This window comes from Eschrichtius robustus, chromosome 17, assembly GCF_028021215.1.
Source record: "Eschrichtius robustus isolate mEscRob2 chromosome 17, mEscRob2.pri, whole genome shotgun sequence".
Lineage (NCBI taxonomy): Eukaryota > Metazoa > Chordata > Mammalia > Artiodactyla > Eschrichtiidae > Eschrichtius > Eschrichtius robustus.
The window spans coordinates 7725982-7741889 of record NC_090840.1 but is presented as its reverse complement, the minus strand read 5'-3'; the positions used below and the strand labels follow the sequence as shown (position 1 = coordinate 7741889).

Sequence of the window (15908 nt, the reverse complement as noted above, 5' to 3'; positions counted from 1 at the left end):
AAAATGTTTTAAATTATACTACAAATATATTTTGATAATCTTTAGTATATTGAAAATAATAACTGTTAAAGTCCATCTTTTGTAACCTGAGAAAGTTAACAGAGCATCCCGATTTGACAGCATGAGGCAGTAGAAGTAGAAGGCAATGTCTCATTATTAAAAAAAATAAGAATAAAATAAAAATAAGAACACAAATAACCAAATAGTCATCTGTAGGAGGGGAGGGAACACGTTAGTTTCATCTTTGGAGGTGGTACCCAATACATACTTGTGAATGGAATTCAATGTGATAACTTGATGTTTTCACTTACTGCTTCTCAGTGTAGAACAGCTGACATGCAGTAATAGTGCACTAGATTGGAAGCCGAGTCTCTTGGGACCAAACATCGCCGTTCCCTGGAACCAGCCCATTACTGGAGGCAGGCAAAGCTTGGGAGCTTGTACTCTGGCTCTAACTTTCCATAGGAGGGAAAATCCAGATTATCTATGTGAAAATGCCTTTCTCGGGAGAGAACCGAGTCACAGAAACTATAGAGCAAACATTCACGGAGGAAAGAAGGGCTGATCCGGAGTGTCAGCCGAGGCAGAGAGGAAAGGACCGCATGTGGGGGTCTTGCACTTAGGTCAGAGGCTGGGAGAAGCAGAGGGGAGGAAGTCCAGGCCGTGAGGATAGACTTCCCTCTCAGGAAGCTTGACTCAAAGACAGATGGGGTGAGAACTAGTGGTGATGTCCACAGCAAGTTCAGATTGTTTCATATTGAGATCCGAGATGGGCCTGCGTTTTTATTCTGAGCAAAAAGGGCTAGCGCGGATGTTGTTTAGACATACCGGCAAGAAAGGGGATAATTGATGTAGAAAAGCCTCAGCGGAGGTGGAAAGGCATGGGATGAGAGCTTAGGTGGATGGACTGACCCCGGACAGGACGGGCCCCACCCCTTCTCCGAAATAGAGGGCCAGGAGGAAAGGGTGGGCACAAACGGCACACATTTTTAGGTGAAGAAAGCCAGGAATTTAGGGGAGTTTATGCCTGATGACCTGTATTATCTCTGAGACATGCAAAGCAAAATTATTTATAGAGCAAAGGAAATATGGGTGTGGGATTGGGTTTTGAGATAGCGCAGGAGGGGAATGACAATAGACTTGACAGTCCTTGTGGGAGACCCACTTGAGATTGGACATCACAGATGGTACAGGACAACGGATCGTGGGCTGTTCTCCATCCAGGGAGAGGAGCAGAGAATTCTAGCAATTTTCTTTTTTTTTTGGCCGTGCCCCGCGACATGTGGGATCTTAGTTCCCCGAGCAGGGATCAAACCCATGCCCCCTGCAATGGAAGCACGGAGTCTTAACCACTGGACTGCCAGGAAAGTCCCTCTAACAAATTAATTGTTGTATTGATCCATTACAGAGCATAAGGTTTAGGAGGACAAAGGGATTAGAGAGTGGAGAATGGTTTAAGAGGTGTCATTCAGCATAGGCAGGAAGGGAAAGAGATGAAGCCAAGAGGGACCTGAGGGGCATGACGCCTTGTGATCAGTGAATAGGAAGAGAGAGGAAAGAAGAGAGAGCTGGACGGATGGGCACTTATGGTCAGAGGCAATGGTCTTTGTTTGGAGTTGCAGTTTTCAGAGTGAAGACAAATCCAGGGTGTGTTCTCAGGATTGGTTTGCTGAGGTGGGAGGGAGCGATGGGCATGGACTGAGGGGTAAAGAGACAGGCCAGGGAGGGCACAGGTCACGCAAGAGATGTTGAAGTCGTCCGGAGTGACGGCAGGAGGGGATGACCTCTGGGAGTGACTGGAGGGTCAGAAAGTGACAAGTAGAGCAGGATAGCATCGGAGGAGGGCAGTCCACTCAGAGGAGGAGGATGGCTTTGGGCTTGTGGGGTAGAAGACCCATCTGAAAGTAACAGCTGGAAGCTGACCACGGCTCTCCCTCCTGTCTTGAGGGAGACTACGCAGTGTCCACTCCAAAGGCTTGGGAGGGTGGTGGCCTTGAGCAGACCCGAGGGGTTCACAGAGACCCCCTGGAGGAGGTGGCGGGAGAACTTGTCAAAGCTGTGGAGTCATCCAGTTTCAGAGGCTGCGGTGGAAAATGAGGGGGGATCAGCGTTAGAAGTGGAAAAGCGCAGGGCTGTGCAGGGCTGAGGCTGTCCGAGAGGAAACTCACCAGAGGGCTGGCATTTGGGGAGGCGGTGAAAGATGGCCAAGGGGAGGGTCAGAAGTTACTGGGTTCCTGGCAGACTCTTGGTCCCATGTTGCGTTGTCACCTGGACTGCTGTAGGGGCTGAGGTGTGCAGAGGATCCATCTATATTTTCTTTTTGGTAGCTGTAACCTCTTCAGACAAAACTTTGACAAAGAAAGAAAGAGATCGAGCAATAGCTGAAATTGGTTGCAAAATATAAAGTTTTGCCCATAAGGTAAAGAACCTTTATAGACAGAAGGAGCCAGTTAAGAGTTATTAAGTGCTACTTTATGTAAGAACTGTATTCGATGCTGTGTAGCATTCTGATTAAAAGTAGTCTGGGTGATAGTCACTGAATTACAATGCACCGTGCCCTGTTCTGAGGTTTGTGTTTTTTAATATTTATTGATTGATTGATCGATTTGACTACGTTGGGTCTTAGCTGTGGCATGCGGGAATTTTAGTTGCAGCACGTGGGATCTAGTTCCCTGACCAGGGATTGAACCCGGTCCCCCTGCATTGGGAGCGCAGAGCCTTAGCCACTGGACCACCAGGGAAGTCCCTGTTCTAAGGTTTTTGTTTGATTGAGTCTTATCTTCAACCCCATCACTTTTGTCTGCCCCACTGTATAGAGGAGGAAGCTGAAGGACACAGAGGTTAGGTAAACTTGCTCAAGACTAAAAAGAGAGTCAGGGTCAGAACCCAGCATCCAATGCAAGTGACCTTGCTCCTGGACCCCACTACATTGTGTGGCCTTACAGCGTTCAGATGTGGACCCTTCAAAGAGTTAAGCTCTGACAAGAGATGCATGAAGTAAAGACAGAGCCGACCTGTGGGTGTAATCATCCAAATGCTACATTGTGGTTAAACCAGTACAACAGAGGGGTCTGTTTCCCCTGAAGATGGGGTGAAGGTGTCTGCCTACAGGTCCAGGCTTTTGCACCCAGGAGTAAATTTCCCTGAGATATATATATATATGTGTGTGTGTGTGTGCGTGTGTGTGTGTGTGTGTGTATACACACATATGCACATATAATATATATATATATATATATATATATATATATATATATATATACATTTTTTTAACTTAAGAGAATTCATTTTCTGTTTTTAGTGCCTATCTCAGGAATTGCAAACACTTGGAAAATGATGTCTCAATTATTTTGAACTGATTGGCCGATCTTAGGTTATGTAAGTTTCTTGTCTCACCTCTTTCCTCTGATGCCCTTTCACCTAGCCTGTTTCCCAGTTGGATCATGTGGAGAGAAACAGGGAATATGAACATGGTGACAGCTCTTCTAGCTCCTTGTAGGTCATTCTCCAAAATTTATGTGGAAGAGGAAAAGCGAACCGTAACAAGGATTGTTTGTCTGAGGTTGTAAATTGTCTCTGCTGTGACTGCCCTCCATTATCATGGACTGTTGAAACTTGGCTGAAAAATGGAAATCAGATTGCGCTTACAATTTTTAAAGTTAGAGTCAAGAATATTTAACATCATATTCTTTTTAAAGTCTCAAATTCTTTGGAACATTTTATACACTGGAAAAATGTAATGCTACATAATGCTTTAAAAGAGAAAGCTACTGGGAATTCCGTGGTGGTCCAATGGGTAGGACTCAGAGCTTTCACTGACATGGCCTGAGTTCAGTCCCTGGTCAGGGAACTAAGACTGCGCAAGCCACTCAATGGGGCCCGGAAAAAAAACAGAGAAAGCTACGAACAGCATATTCATATTTATTTAAGAATAAAAAGGGGATTATAGAACTATGTCCTGTGGTAATCAAGAAATGTTGTCCTGATTTCGGTGACAGGACAGTGAGTACGTATGAAATCATGTACTCATTTTTCTGATTTAATAAAATTTTTTCAACACGGATAAAATCTTTATAGTAATGATCTAGAAATGCCCAAGGTGAAAATGGAAGGCTTTGGGCATGCGATGAATAATTTTAATTCAGAAATATCCTTGAAATTTCTATATCGCAGTATTATGACTTTTTATATATATATATATATATAGAGCACAGTGGGTAAACCTGTACCTAGCAAGGTGAATTTAGAATGGATTCTTGGAAATGTCTAGGAACATATCTAATACTTTCTTGCACTGGCTTCTGTTACACCTTTAATTGCCTTCAGTAGATGTTGACCTGGCTATTATTAAAAAGGTCATTTGTTCACCAGGAAGGACATTCAGGTGAACTTGAACTTCAGTCCTGTGGGTTATTTTAAGTAGAAGCTACATATTTAAAAGCTTTATGGTTATGGTTTATGCTTTACACATTGCAGATCGGAAAAGAACACGTAGGCCTGAAGACTGTAACTGAAATCCTCCAGGATATTCAGTATAAGGTAAGTCATTCTTTAAAAGAAAATAAAAGTACTGGCTGTGTCAGAGGCTTCCAAGCCCACCTTCAGGCTGGGAGATTCCCTAAAAGGACTCACAGCCAAGTTCTTACCCTCCTGGTTGTGGTTTCTTCCAGCGGAAGGCTACAGCCCCAGAGCAGCGAGCCACAAGCTTCCAGACAGCCCTGCCCCGTGGAGTCGCATGGGGACACACCTGATTCTCCTAGCAGTGATGTCACAACACGTGTGAAGCATTGCCAACCAGGGAAGCTTTCCTGGGCCTTGGTGTCCAGGGATTTTACTGGGGGTCAGTCATGCCAGCCGGCAATGCCTGAGGGACTGACCTCAGCTACTCTGACTCTAGCCCTCCCCTACCCTGAGCAAACCGGGCTTTCACCATAAATCACGGTGTTGGGATACACTTATCTGGTCCAACTGGTGCAGCCTGACCCAAGGCCTCAGGCACACAGAGCCACTCTTCTCAGGCAGCATATTCCAAGGGCTCAGAGATTATCTCCCAGGAGCCAGCCAGGGGCCAGTCTTGAAGACAGGCCTTTAAAATTTTTTTTGGATTGTGTAGGATTCGAGCAACCCAGGCCAGCTGAGTTACCCCTTTCTGCCCGCTGGTTATAGGAAGGTAGCGTAAATGAAACAAATAAAAATTGTGGCAACCACACTTCAAAGTATTTAAGTAAAAAGAAAAAAAGAGACAAGTACATATAAGCCATAAGATGATATATCCCACAGAAGGTGACTCAGGTGGATTTGAGCCTGTAGTGATTCGGCCTAGCATTGCTGGGAAGCCCAGTTCTCTTATAAACAGTACCTTTTATGCTCACGTTGAGTCAGTAGAATCTGAGTGGCCTTGTGGGGGAGAAGTTCAATCCCATGTGGGTGCTGGAGATACCGCACAGGGGTCCAAAGACCCAAGGCCAACCCTAGAATCTGTCTGGAAACAAAGTCTCGCTAGCTCTGGACTCACTAGCTCAAGCCCTGAGCATCTGGAACCAGGCAAGACTCTCTCCTGAGCGCAGGCTCAGAGTGAATCCAGCTGCCAAGGGAAAGCACAGACTGGTCACAGAAGCTGGTGAAAAGGGGACAAGGACACATGTTCATTGGCATTTGTTGAATAGAAATGGGTTGAGAAATTTTCCTTTATTGCTTCAGCTAATGTGACGTCAGTCGTTATGGAATACAGGAGGATGGTGGGAGGTAAGTAAGCTGGATTCTTTAATGTGTCCAGCAGTCCCCAGAAGTAAGGAAGAGACCAAGAGTTCATGCACTAACCTTCCCTGTTATGTCTGCATTAGTGGAGTAATCTTATGAGAGACATCCAACTGGCGTGACAGGTCGGTCTGTCTAAGGACTGACATTTTAAATGGGACTATTTAAGATAGTGATCAGAAATGTGATGATGGTGATGGCACAAATAGTTTATTGAAATTTAAATCTAGTTTCGATAAACGTGTATTGAAATTTAATATTTTCATCTGAGTGTCAGTTCTCCCTCTCTGGAGGAGGAGAGCATCCAGAATAGGTCCTAGAGCTGAGCCACCAAATGCAAAGGGGGGGCAAAACGAGAATTTGGGAGGCAGCCCGTCCTGCCAGGAAGGTTAGGAATTGAGATCATAGTACCAGGAAGAGAGTCATTTCTGAAGAATTCCCTGAGCCAAGGCCTAAGTCTCTGGTCTGGATGCGCCAGGAGCCGGAAAGGTAGCTGACATGGGGCAGATGGACACTGGACGATTTTAAGTTTCACACCTGGAATTATAGGGAAAATTGAGCTGCAGGAGCAGAGAAAATAGCTACAGACTCAGAGCAGGAGTATCTTGTTGGAATCAACCCCTGTTGCTCCAATGAGAAGACAGATTGACACAAATCTATGGGGTCTGATAATGCCATTCAGAAAAGACTTCAACCTGGAGTTTTAGTGCTAATAAATGTTCTTATTCTAAAATTTAGAAATTTTATGTTAACATGGGGTACATTGTTTTCTGTTTCAGGGGAAGTCCAAAACAATACCCTGCTTTAATCCTAACACTTTATTACCAGGTAAGCATTCATCTGTATAAGATGAATTTTAACTGTGGATATGACTGCACTGTTTTCCTCAGAACATATACAACTATATCTTATTAGTTAATAAAGTTTCTTTACAATTTATATTCTCTGTAGTTGGTACCAGTTTCAGATTGCTCTAAACCTGGGAGTAAACCTTTTGGAATAATAAACACTTTACCACTAGTTCCATTAATCCATGAAGAGGTTTTTTTTGGATTTTCATTCATACAAATTGCCACCTCTGTGTAAAGCACGACTGTAATAACATAACCTTGATATATATGTAAGACTGGTCAGTGCAGTTCTTATTAATCTCTGGTGTGAAATAAACTTTATATCTAATTTTAAAAGATAACCTCTTTGCAATGATATTATTATTTAGCTGTTATTTCTAAATATTTAGGTATGCCTGAACAGGTAAGAATTGTATATAAAATACTCAAAATATAATTTGTAGATAAAGGTTGTTTTGTACAAAATTTTGGTCTTCACATTTCTCCGCCTAAATTATGTGAAATTTTTTCGTGTTTCAAACAAAACCAAATGCATTGTATCTTCTACTTTCTACATTTAATTGCATTGCTACAAACCAGTTTTTTCCATATGTTGAATACTCACCCATCATATTTAATCACAAATTCTTCTAATGCAGGGCTACAAGATTTTATAAGAATGATTTTTTTAATTCTATCATAATACGATTTCAATATTTTGCTATTGAAGAAGCAATATAGAGGTAGCTAGAACAGCATGGTTAAATGCACTGACTGTTTTCTTGTCTCTCATTTTTATTTAAAAAAATCAGATATATGATTTAACATTCTTAAAAGAATCAAAAGCTCTAAATAATCACACCTGGGAACAACTTAAGCAGTCTCTCCCTTTAAATCCCAATAGTTACAAATTATTGACCTTTTTTTTGTGTGTATTTTACAAAAATTTATTTTAACTGAATTTTTAAAAAGATAATTTAAACACACAGACTTTGAAGCCAGACTGCTTTCGTCCTCATCCTGGCTCTGGCAGTTGTTAGCCCAGTGACCATGGGCATATTACATAACCCTCTGTGATTCAGTTTCCCCATCTGAAACGTGTGGGTAATAATGGGACCTATCTCACTGGTTTGTTGTAAGAGTTAAATAAGTTAATGTAAAATGCTTAGAAGAGCACTTCACATGTAGTAAACATTCAATAGATATTGGGTATAATCAGTCAGGTAAATCATCCAATAAAGTAAAAAAAAAAAAAAAAAAAGGATACACTTCTCCTCAAGTGAGTAAACTTGATATATAGTATATAGATAGTGTATAGTATATATATCAAGTATGTATATATATAATATAGTATATCAAGTTTATATACATCCAGTTTATATAGCCATATTTAAATATGTATAGTAACCCATTGAGAGAAACTGCTATAAATAATAGAAAGAGGATTCATCGTGTTTTTTATTGATTGTTTTCTCCATGATGATTAGATTAAAAACACAAACGTGAGGCTCTAGTTTAAAAATGACATCAGTCTAAGAAGTGTTATTTGGACAGTTTGTAATTTTGAAAATTATCGTTGGAATCTTCCAAATTATTTTTCATTAACTTGCCTTTCCGTGACACGTCCACGTGATGGCACAGACCCTCTGCTGCGCGATTACTGGGTCTACGAAGGCTCTCTCACTATTCCGCCCTGCAGTGAAGGTGTTACCTGGATATTATTCCGATACCCTCTAACGATATCCCAGCTACAGGTGAGTGCAGTGCTTTCAAATCTTCCAGAATGAAGTTCTGAGTTAAAGGTTAAATGTTGTCTCTATAAAAGGGAAGCACGTCTGTTTTACGTTTTGGCTCCCTTTGGATCAGTTAGATCAGTCACATCTTTTCAGATAAAAGTTAAATGTCTTGAACCAGTGAAAGCAATGGAAAGGTCAAGGATGAAGAAAACCCAGCTCTCATTTATGATCTGTACTTTAAAAGTCAGTTTTTATAGAGTAAATAGAAGTCAGTGAAATAGCCAAACTTTTGATTATTATAGTTATTCCTTCATGTGGGTTTTCCCAGGCATTGGAGAGAAAAAAGCTCTTGGAAGTAAAGTGAGAGTGCCAGTTATTTCTGTAAGTCACATGCAGGCTTTGTAATAGCTCTTTGTTGGCTTGCACAGGAAAATCCTGTATGCAGAGGGTGAGGGCACTAAAAGGAACGCCCCGGAAAGTTCTGGATTGTTCTCTAGCCCCACTTTTGTTCACCTACCACCCACCTTGGGTACAGCATAGGTGCTCTAAATGCTAATGCACAGTGTGTGTGTCTCCAAGGTGAGCTGTCACTAAGATGTTAGCTGGTGGAGCAGGAGGCAACATCACTACAAGGTGTTTAAACAATGGTTTTGATACTATTACAAAAAAAGCTTTAAATGTCTCCTGTCCCCCAGAGGTCTGTCTAAGGATGTGTTCTGGAAGGCTATACTTGTTCTTCATGATCAGTCTCAAAAGACTTGGGCAATCCTCTCAATAAACCAAGTTTCCTTTAGAAACTTCTTACAAACTTTTATTAATTCCCCTATCATTTTATAAGAAGTTCAAGTTTACTCACTACTCAGGAAAGCCTTCTTTTGTTTGTCCTTAAATCTTTAAAATCCTTCTTTCAACCTTTAACAATTTCTTATTTCTCTTTTTTCTAAGGATTAATTTTAAAAGTGCCCCATTCAACATCTTCATTGTTTCATTATTTTAGAAACTTTGATCACACCACCTTTGGGCCTTTGTATTTTTAATATGACAAATCCCAGTTCCTTTATTTATTCATTCATCTGTTTTTTTCTTACAAGAAACTGTTCCTGATTGCCAACCAGGCACAGAGGATGCAGAGATTAAGACACAGTGTTTACTCTTAAAAAGTTCACCATGGAGTTGTGGAGGCAGATGATTATTAGACAACTATGTTGTGTCATAAGTAAGGTGCTCTGGAAACACATAGGACAGAAACCCAACCCGGACTGGGAGGTCCAGGGAATAACTCCTGAAAAATATTAGGAGTTAGTCTAGTAAAGGAGAGGGAAGAAATTAGAAGTTTGAGTCTAATGTTAAGAGTAGAGGTTTGGACTAATGACATACAGATTTGGAATTTAATAGCAAAGGTGGTAACTCCTGTAACAGATATACCTCAAAACTGCAGTGACTTATCACAGTAAGAATTTTATTTTTTACACATGTGAAATGTGTTTTTACATTTTACAAATCCAACAAATGTGTCTTTGATTCACAGTGAAGGCTTTTCTTTGTGCATTCAGGGAACCAGGTTGAAAGACACTCTGCCATCTTTAATACCTCACTTCCAGGTCCTTAGGTGTGGTCATGTAGCCAGCAGGAAGGGCAAGAGCGTGGAGGCTCTCAAAGGGGGATTGCTTTTAAAGGGCCAGACCTAGAAATGGCGAACACCATTTATGCTTACATTCTGTTGGCTGGAACTCAATCACATGGCCATACCTGATTGCAGGGGAGGCTGAGAAGTGAATTCTGGCTTCACGTCCAAGAAGAAGAAATGGATTTGATGATCAGATTAGCTCAAGTTGAGGAAGAGGCAAGATAGCCCAGCTGAGTGCAAAACCCCAGTGTAGGGAGAGGAGATGGCACCACACAGGGAACTAGGGACTTGCCCAAGGCTCTTGGGAACAGCCAGGAGGGAGTGAGTCCAGGACAGGAGAGAGTATCTCCAAGATGCGGAGAAGAAAGGTTAATAGTGACAAATGCTACAGAGAATTTAAGTAGGATGTATGCTGCCCACCCAGGTAGAAAATAACTGCGCCGTATGAACACGTGCCCAGATGCCACGCCGTATGAACACGTGCCCAGATGCCACGCCGTATAAACACGTGCCCAGATGCCACCGCTGGGTTCTCACCCTTGACTCCTGTGTCTTGGTCTTGTGTGTTCACTGGTGGATCCTGGTATTGACGCTTCTCTGTTGCTCAGCTTTGGCTTCTCTTCTCCAGTATTATTCCTCCACCATCCCTTCCATTATGCTGCACTCGCTGCCAGGTCAACACCCCAGCCCGTCCAACCAGTTTGCCTTGAGGCTCTACCATGGAGAAAGCCTTCATTTCTTTTCAGAGTTGCCATCATTGCAAACAAGATTCATGGACAAGGACCATCAGTGCCAATTAACTGAATTGTTAACTGAAGTGAGATGTTTCCATGGAGTGTTGAGCTGAAAGGAGAAGGGGACCAAGGGTAAAAGTTTTAACTGGCGTTAGTCACAAGGAGAGGAGACTGGCAGAGGTAGTAGAAGCAGCTCAGGGTCTACAGTCACATTTGTTCATCAGTTTAAAGGTAATTTTCTAAAAATAGGTCAAATCTTTTAGTGAAAAATAAAATTTTTCTCTATAACCACAATAAATGTCTATTTATTGCAAGTCAGTTCGAATTAACCTTGCTGAGCCACAGAAAAGAAAATTCTCAGTTCCACTTAGAATTCCATTAAGGATTCCCTTGCTAGCACGGTATGGGGAATGTTAACTGACAGTCTGTAAATGTGAACGAGGATGTTTTACTTCCACGTCGACCAGTATGCTCTGCGAAAATCCAGAGACAAATCATCATGCCTTTCAGTCTCGCCGTCTTCAAAGGGAGCCTTGCTTTGTATTGTCCCTTTGAGTAAGGACAGTGGCAAAGTCTAGCCCTAACTCACTAAGTGACGCTCCTCAATTATTGGGAAATAAGCTGTATCTTCCTCAAAGGGAGCCAGAGCCAAAGGAATGTACGTTGGAAGGAATAATCCCAACTGCTCTTGGAAATAGATGACTTTCCAGTTAGCTGTGGCTTTTCAAGGAAAAAGATGTAGGTTCTGTTAGCACAGAGCTCCATTATAGCATCTGTTCAGAGGGCAGGAATGTTGAAATGGACACACACACACACACACTTGCGTGTATATTAAAATGGAATTTAGAGTGATTTAGGAAAAAATTATAATTTTAGGAGAATATAAATCAGTCTGTCCTTGACTTGAATGTTTCACTGTTGCTGCTCATACAATTTCATAGAAAGCAGAGCCCAAAATAGAGAAGGTCCAGAGAGGGCAGTAAAAACAAGAGGAACCCAAGAGAGAGGATGTGATTCTAGAATCAAAACCAAGAAAAATTGAGAAGCCTCATCCTGTTGTACTTAAAGAGGAGCAGAGAAATATAGAGACGGAGGCAGAAGGAGAGAGACAGAGGGTTGATACAGAACATAACAAAAGGAATAGCAAACGGCAGGTGGAGTGGCTACTAAGTTGATTATATTGAGAAATAGAAAACTTTGTGTTGAAAAAATAATGTGTCCTCTTATAGGCGTAACATGTAATTAAGCAGCTGGATATTATTGTAGAAACAATTGTATCTTGAAATGCGTCATCTGTCACAGGATAATAGTGTCTGCACTTGCAACGTAATTAAGGAAAAAGCTCGAGATCATAATGCTTTCCTAGGAAATGCACAGCCGCTGGAGGGGTGTGGGGAGGAGAAGGAGCCAGCGGCTGAAGTGTGGTGTTCACAGCTAAGCCTGTCGTGGACCATTTGCATCTTCCTGGGCACTAAGAATTCTAGCATCTGGGACGGGAAGCTCCTGATTGGTTGACTTTTTCATGTTATTCCTGGTTAGCACACCCTATGCTAGGGGAAAAAACCCACACAATTGGATGGATTTGGATGAGTGTAATTTAAAACATTTAAAAAAGTGATCTGTAACCATTAAATTACTGTAAGATAAACAGTGGTCTAAGCATTAGGAAGCCAAAGTAAAAAAAAAAAATTTTTTTTTTCAGCTGGATTGTTTTTTGTTTTTTGTTTTTTTTAAATTAATTTATTTTTTGGCTCCGTTGGGTCTTCGTTGCTATGCACGGGCTTTCTCTAGTTGCGGCGAGTGGGGGCTACTCTTCGTTGCGGTGTGCGGGCTTCTCATTGTGGTGGCTTCTCTTGTTGCAGAGCATGGGCTGCAGGCTTCAGTAGTTGTGGCATGCGGGCTTCAGTAGTTGTGGCTCGCGGGCTCTAGAGCGCAGGCTCAGTAGTTGTGGCACACGGGTTTAGTTGCTCCGTGGCATGTGGGATCTTCCCGGGCCAGGGCTCAAACCTGTGTCCCTTGCATTGCCAGGCAGATTCTTAACCACTGCGCCACCAGGGAAGTCCTGGATTGTTTTTTGTTTTTGTTTGGTTTTTTTTGGCTGCACTTTGAGGCTTAGTTCCCCGACCAGGGATTGAACCCAGGCCACGGCAGTGAAAGCACAGAGTCCCAGCCACTGGACCACCAGGGAATTCCCTCAGCTGGATTGTTACGTTTGGGAATGGGATTCTGAGAGCAGAATAAAAATACCAAATTTAATCAAATCTGACAACGGAAATTGTAAGACACATTCTGGTTTCACAGTGACATTAAAATGTGAACAATATTCAGAACTGATCAAACGTATTTTGATATAATGGCACATATACAAATATGTGAGCATGCGCATACGCACCCACACAAATAATTGATTCTTCAGTTTTACTCTCATTTTCCTGTCTTTTTTCTTCCTACTTTTTCTGCATTTTCCTCTTACTCGTCTGCTTCTATTTCTTAAACTTACCTACTTTTCCCAAATTAGATGTGTCTGTCTTTGTTTATTCCTTTCTCTTTCAACTTCCAGTAATGCCAGTGAAACAGAGGAATATGGATGTTGTTATTGGTTTTCACCGTGTGGATATACGCCTGTTAGAACTCGGAAAACCATCTTCAATTTTGTTTCCTCCCAATCTTGCCTCTTCTTCATCCTTCCGCATTTCAGACTTCCTATGGATTGAAAAGGGGGACTCTTCCTAGCCCGATTTCTGGCACGGGATGCTTGTGGCCTGTGGGGTCTGGGAGCCCGTCTGGTCTTGGACCTCTGAGGAACAGGCTTTTTTATGCTCCATGTGGGATTTGAGTGGCCTTTAACCCTGAAGACCAGGATGCTGCGGGACCCCAGCACGGTTATGTTTGAGAATGATTCCAAGTGATTTGGAACATTTGTTGTGCATTTTCTTCTGAGTCCGTGTTTCTCTAATTTGCGTGTGGAACAGAATCCCCCCCGGGAGGGCATGTTAAAACACAGACTGCTGGGCCGCACCCCAGCGTTGCTGATTTGGTGGGTCTGGGGCACTTAGTCCAGGAAGCACACTTTGAGAACCACTGTTTCTCATCTACCCGCATTTATGTCCCCAGCTAATTGAGGTCAGCAGTCTTAACACCAGAATGCTGAGTGCCTGAAGGCCGGTGTGCTGGGCGGCACCAGACCAGTCCTGTCCGATGGAAACACCATGTGAGCCGCGTATGTGAGAGAAAATTGTCTGGTAGCCACAGTAGAAACGTCAAAATAAACAGGTGAAGTTAATTCAGGTAGTCTGTTTCAACCCAGTGAATCAAAAATATCATTTTAACGTGTAATCAGTATAACAGACCATTGATGAGATTTTTCACATCCTTATTTTCATACGAAGTCTGACTTTGTGTGTATGAATCCTACATTTCCAGTACATCTCAGTTCAGACTAACAACACTTCGAATGCTTGGTGGCCACGTGGGGCTGGCTGGTGGCTGCTGTCCTTAAGCAGTGAAACCCTAGGACTTTCTCTTGCTCCTGCGAGACCCCCTCTGTCCTTTCTTAAAATGCGTTATTTTTAGGGACTTGCGAGAAAGTTTGTGTGTATTTCTTCAGCATCTTCCATGATACAGAGCACTTCCCATGGAGTCACGAGCTCTGTAATCTCTGCGTCTGGAGTAAGTTTCGATCTGTGTGGCTCATTAGTAACTATCCTAATGATGGGACGACAGTGGCCGAGCCCAGAGCTGGGGATTGGGATGAGAGGAGAGTTTACGTCAGTGTTCCTGGGGAAAGAAAGTTCTCTTCTCTAAGCTCTTCCTCAAAAAAAAAAAAAAAAAAAAAAAAAAGATCAAATTAAGGAGTGATCAGTGACAGAATGAGGGTTGTTTTAGGGATGAAAGGTCAGGAAGAGAGAGCAATGAGTTTAGAAAGAAAGTTAATAATGGGGTAGAAGAAAATGAAACTGAAACAACAAGGTTCAGTACAGGAAAGGTGGAGAGACATGAATGTATATATATATATATGAAATCTCATTATATATATACGTACATGGACTGTTTAAGTACAGTTTGCTTTGTTCCCTCTATTTGACCGACTACCACAAGGAATTCTGTTCCTCGAACTCACGCATCATCATCGCCTGGTGATGAAAGAGAATAAGATGAGAACACCGACTTTCATGTGTTATTTTTCTCTTTTTTCTCTTTTAACATGACGACACATGAACCGCAGGTCAAAATAAGTCTATTATGGGATGTGCATAGGACCTCGGAAACTACTAAAATTAATGAGTGCCAAACCTCAGACCCTAGAAATTAGCCCTTTAAATGCACTCATGAAGAAAGCAGCTTGAAAGCAGAACTTTGAGTGAATCATCGGGGTCCTGCAATAGGGAGGTTGCAGGAAATGTCTTAGACCCACTGGCCTGCCACCCGGGTTCAGAGGAGAGTGGCTGCTCAGCTCTGCTACCTTCAGAAGGTGAGGACTTGTCTCTGAAGAGTTGGAGCTCTGCCCTCTCCATCTCTCTCTTTCAAATTGGCTAAAAACAAATACCGTGTTCAAGCAGAGTAGCATTAAAAATCGATGAAATTGTACATCCTGATATATGGGATAATGATAGCCTCTGTACAGCCATGACATTTGAATCTTGCTGAAGACTTTTATCCTGGAATATTATTCTGTTCCTTTCTCACTCTGTCTCATTTCAACGTGAGATAACGCAGTGTGTACTACTTGAAACCATTTGAAGTGACTAAAGGGTTCCGAGGGGTGGTTACTTCAGAAAAATTGGCATTTCAGAGAGATGTGTTTTACAGGGGATTCTCATGCCGCCATGGCTCTAGACATTTTTCAGATGCAGCAAGCAATATGGGTGCTGCCATATTCCCCCTTCTAAGACCCTGTGACGGTCTAGTGGAAGACCATTATGTAGATTAAACAGCTAATGGCTTAGCTGACTGGCACTTCTATATAAATACAGCATGTGGCAGTTATTTTAAAAAACAGGACAATTCTAGTTGGATCAGGCTTATTATCCCATTTAGTGAAGTCAAACAGTATTTGAAGACATGGAAAAATAGAACATTAGAAGTCAAATTTCTAACCTGGGTTCTGATCTAACAAGCCATTTAATTTTCCCCAACTCTTGTTTTCCGACACATATATGAATGGTTTGAATCTCGTGAGGTTCAACTCTTTTGGAGTCAGGAAGCTCTTCTTAAGAAACTACTA

General features: G+C 42.1%; 1 protein-coding gene across 1 annotated transcript in view; it reads left to right on the top strand.

The window, feature by feature from the left end:
* Positions 1-15908, top strand: part of CA8 (carbonic anhydrase 8) — an 86708-nt gene that overhangs the window by 50891 nt on the left and 19909 nt on the right. The window contains exons 5-7 of the mRNA XM_068525610.1: positions 4477-4539; positions 6537-6585; positions 8229-8341. Coding sequence (XP_068381711.1) covers positions 4477-4539; positions 6537-6585; positions 8229-8341 — 225 coding nt within the window. The remainder of the gene's footprint in view (positions 1-4476; positions 4540-6536; positions 6586-8228; positions 8342-15908) is intronic.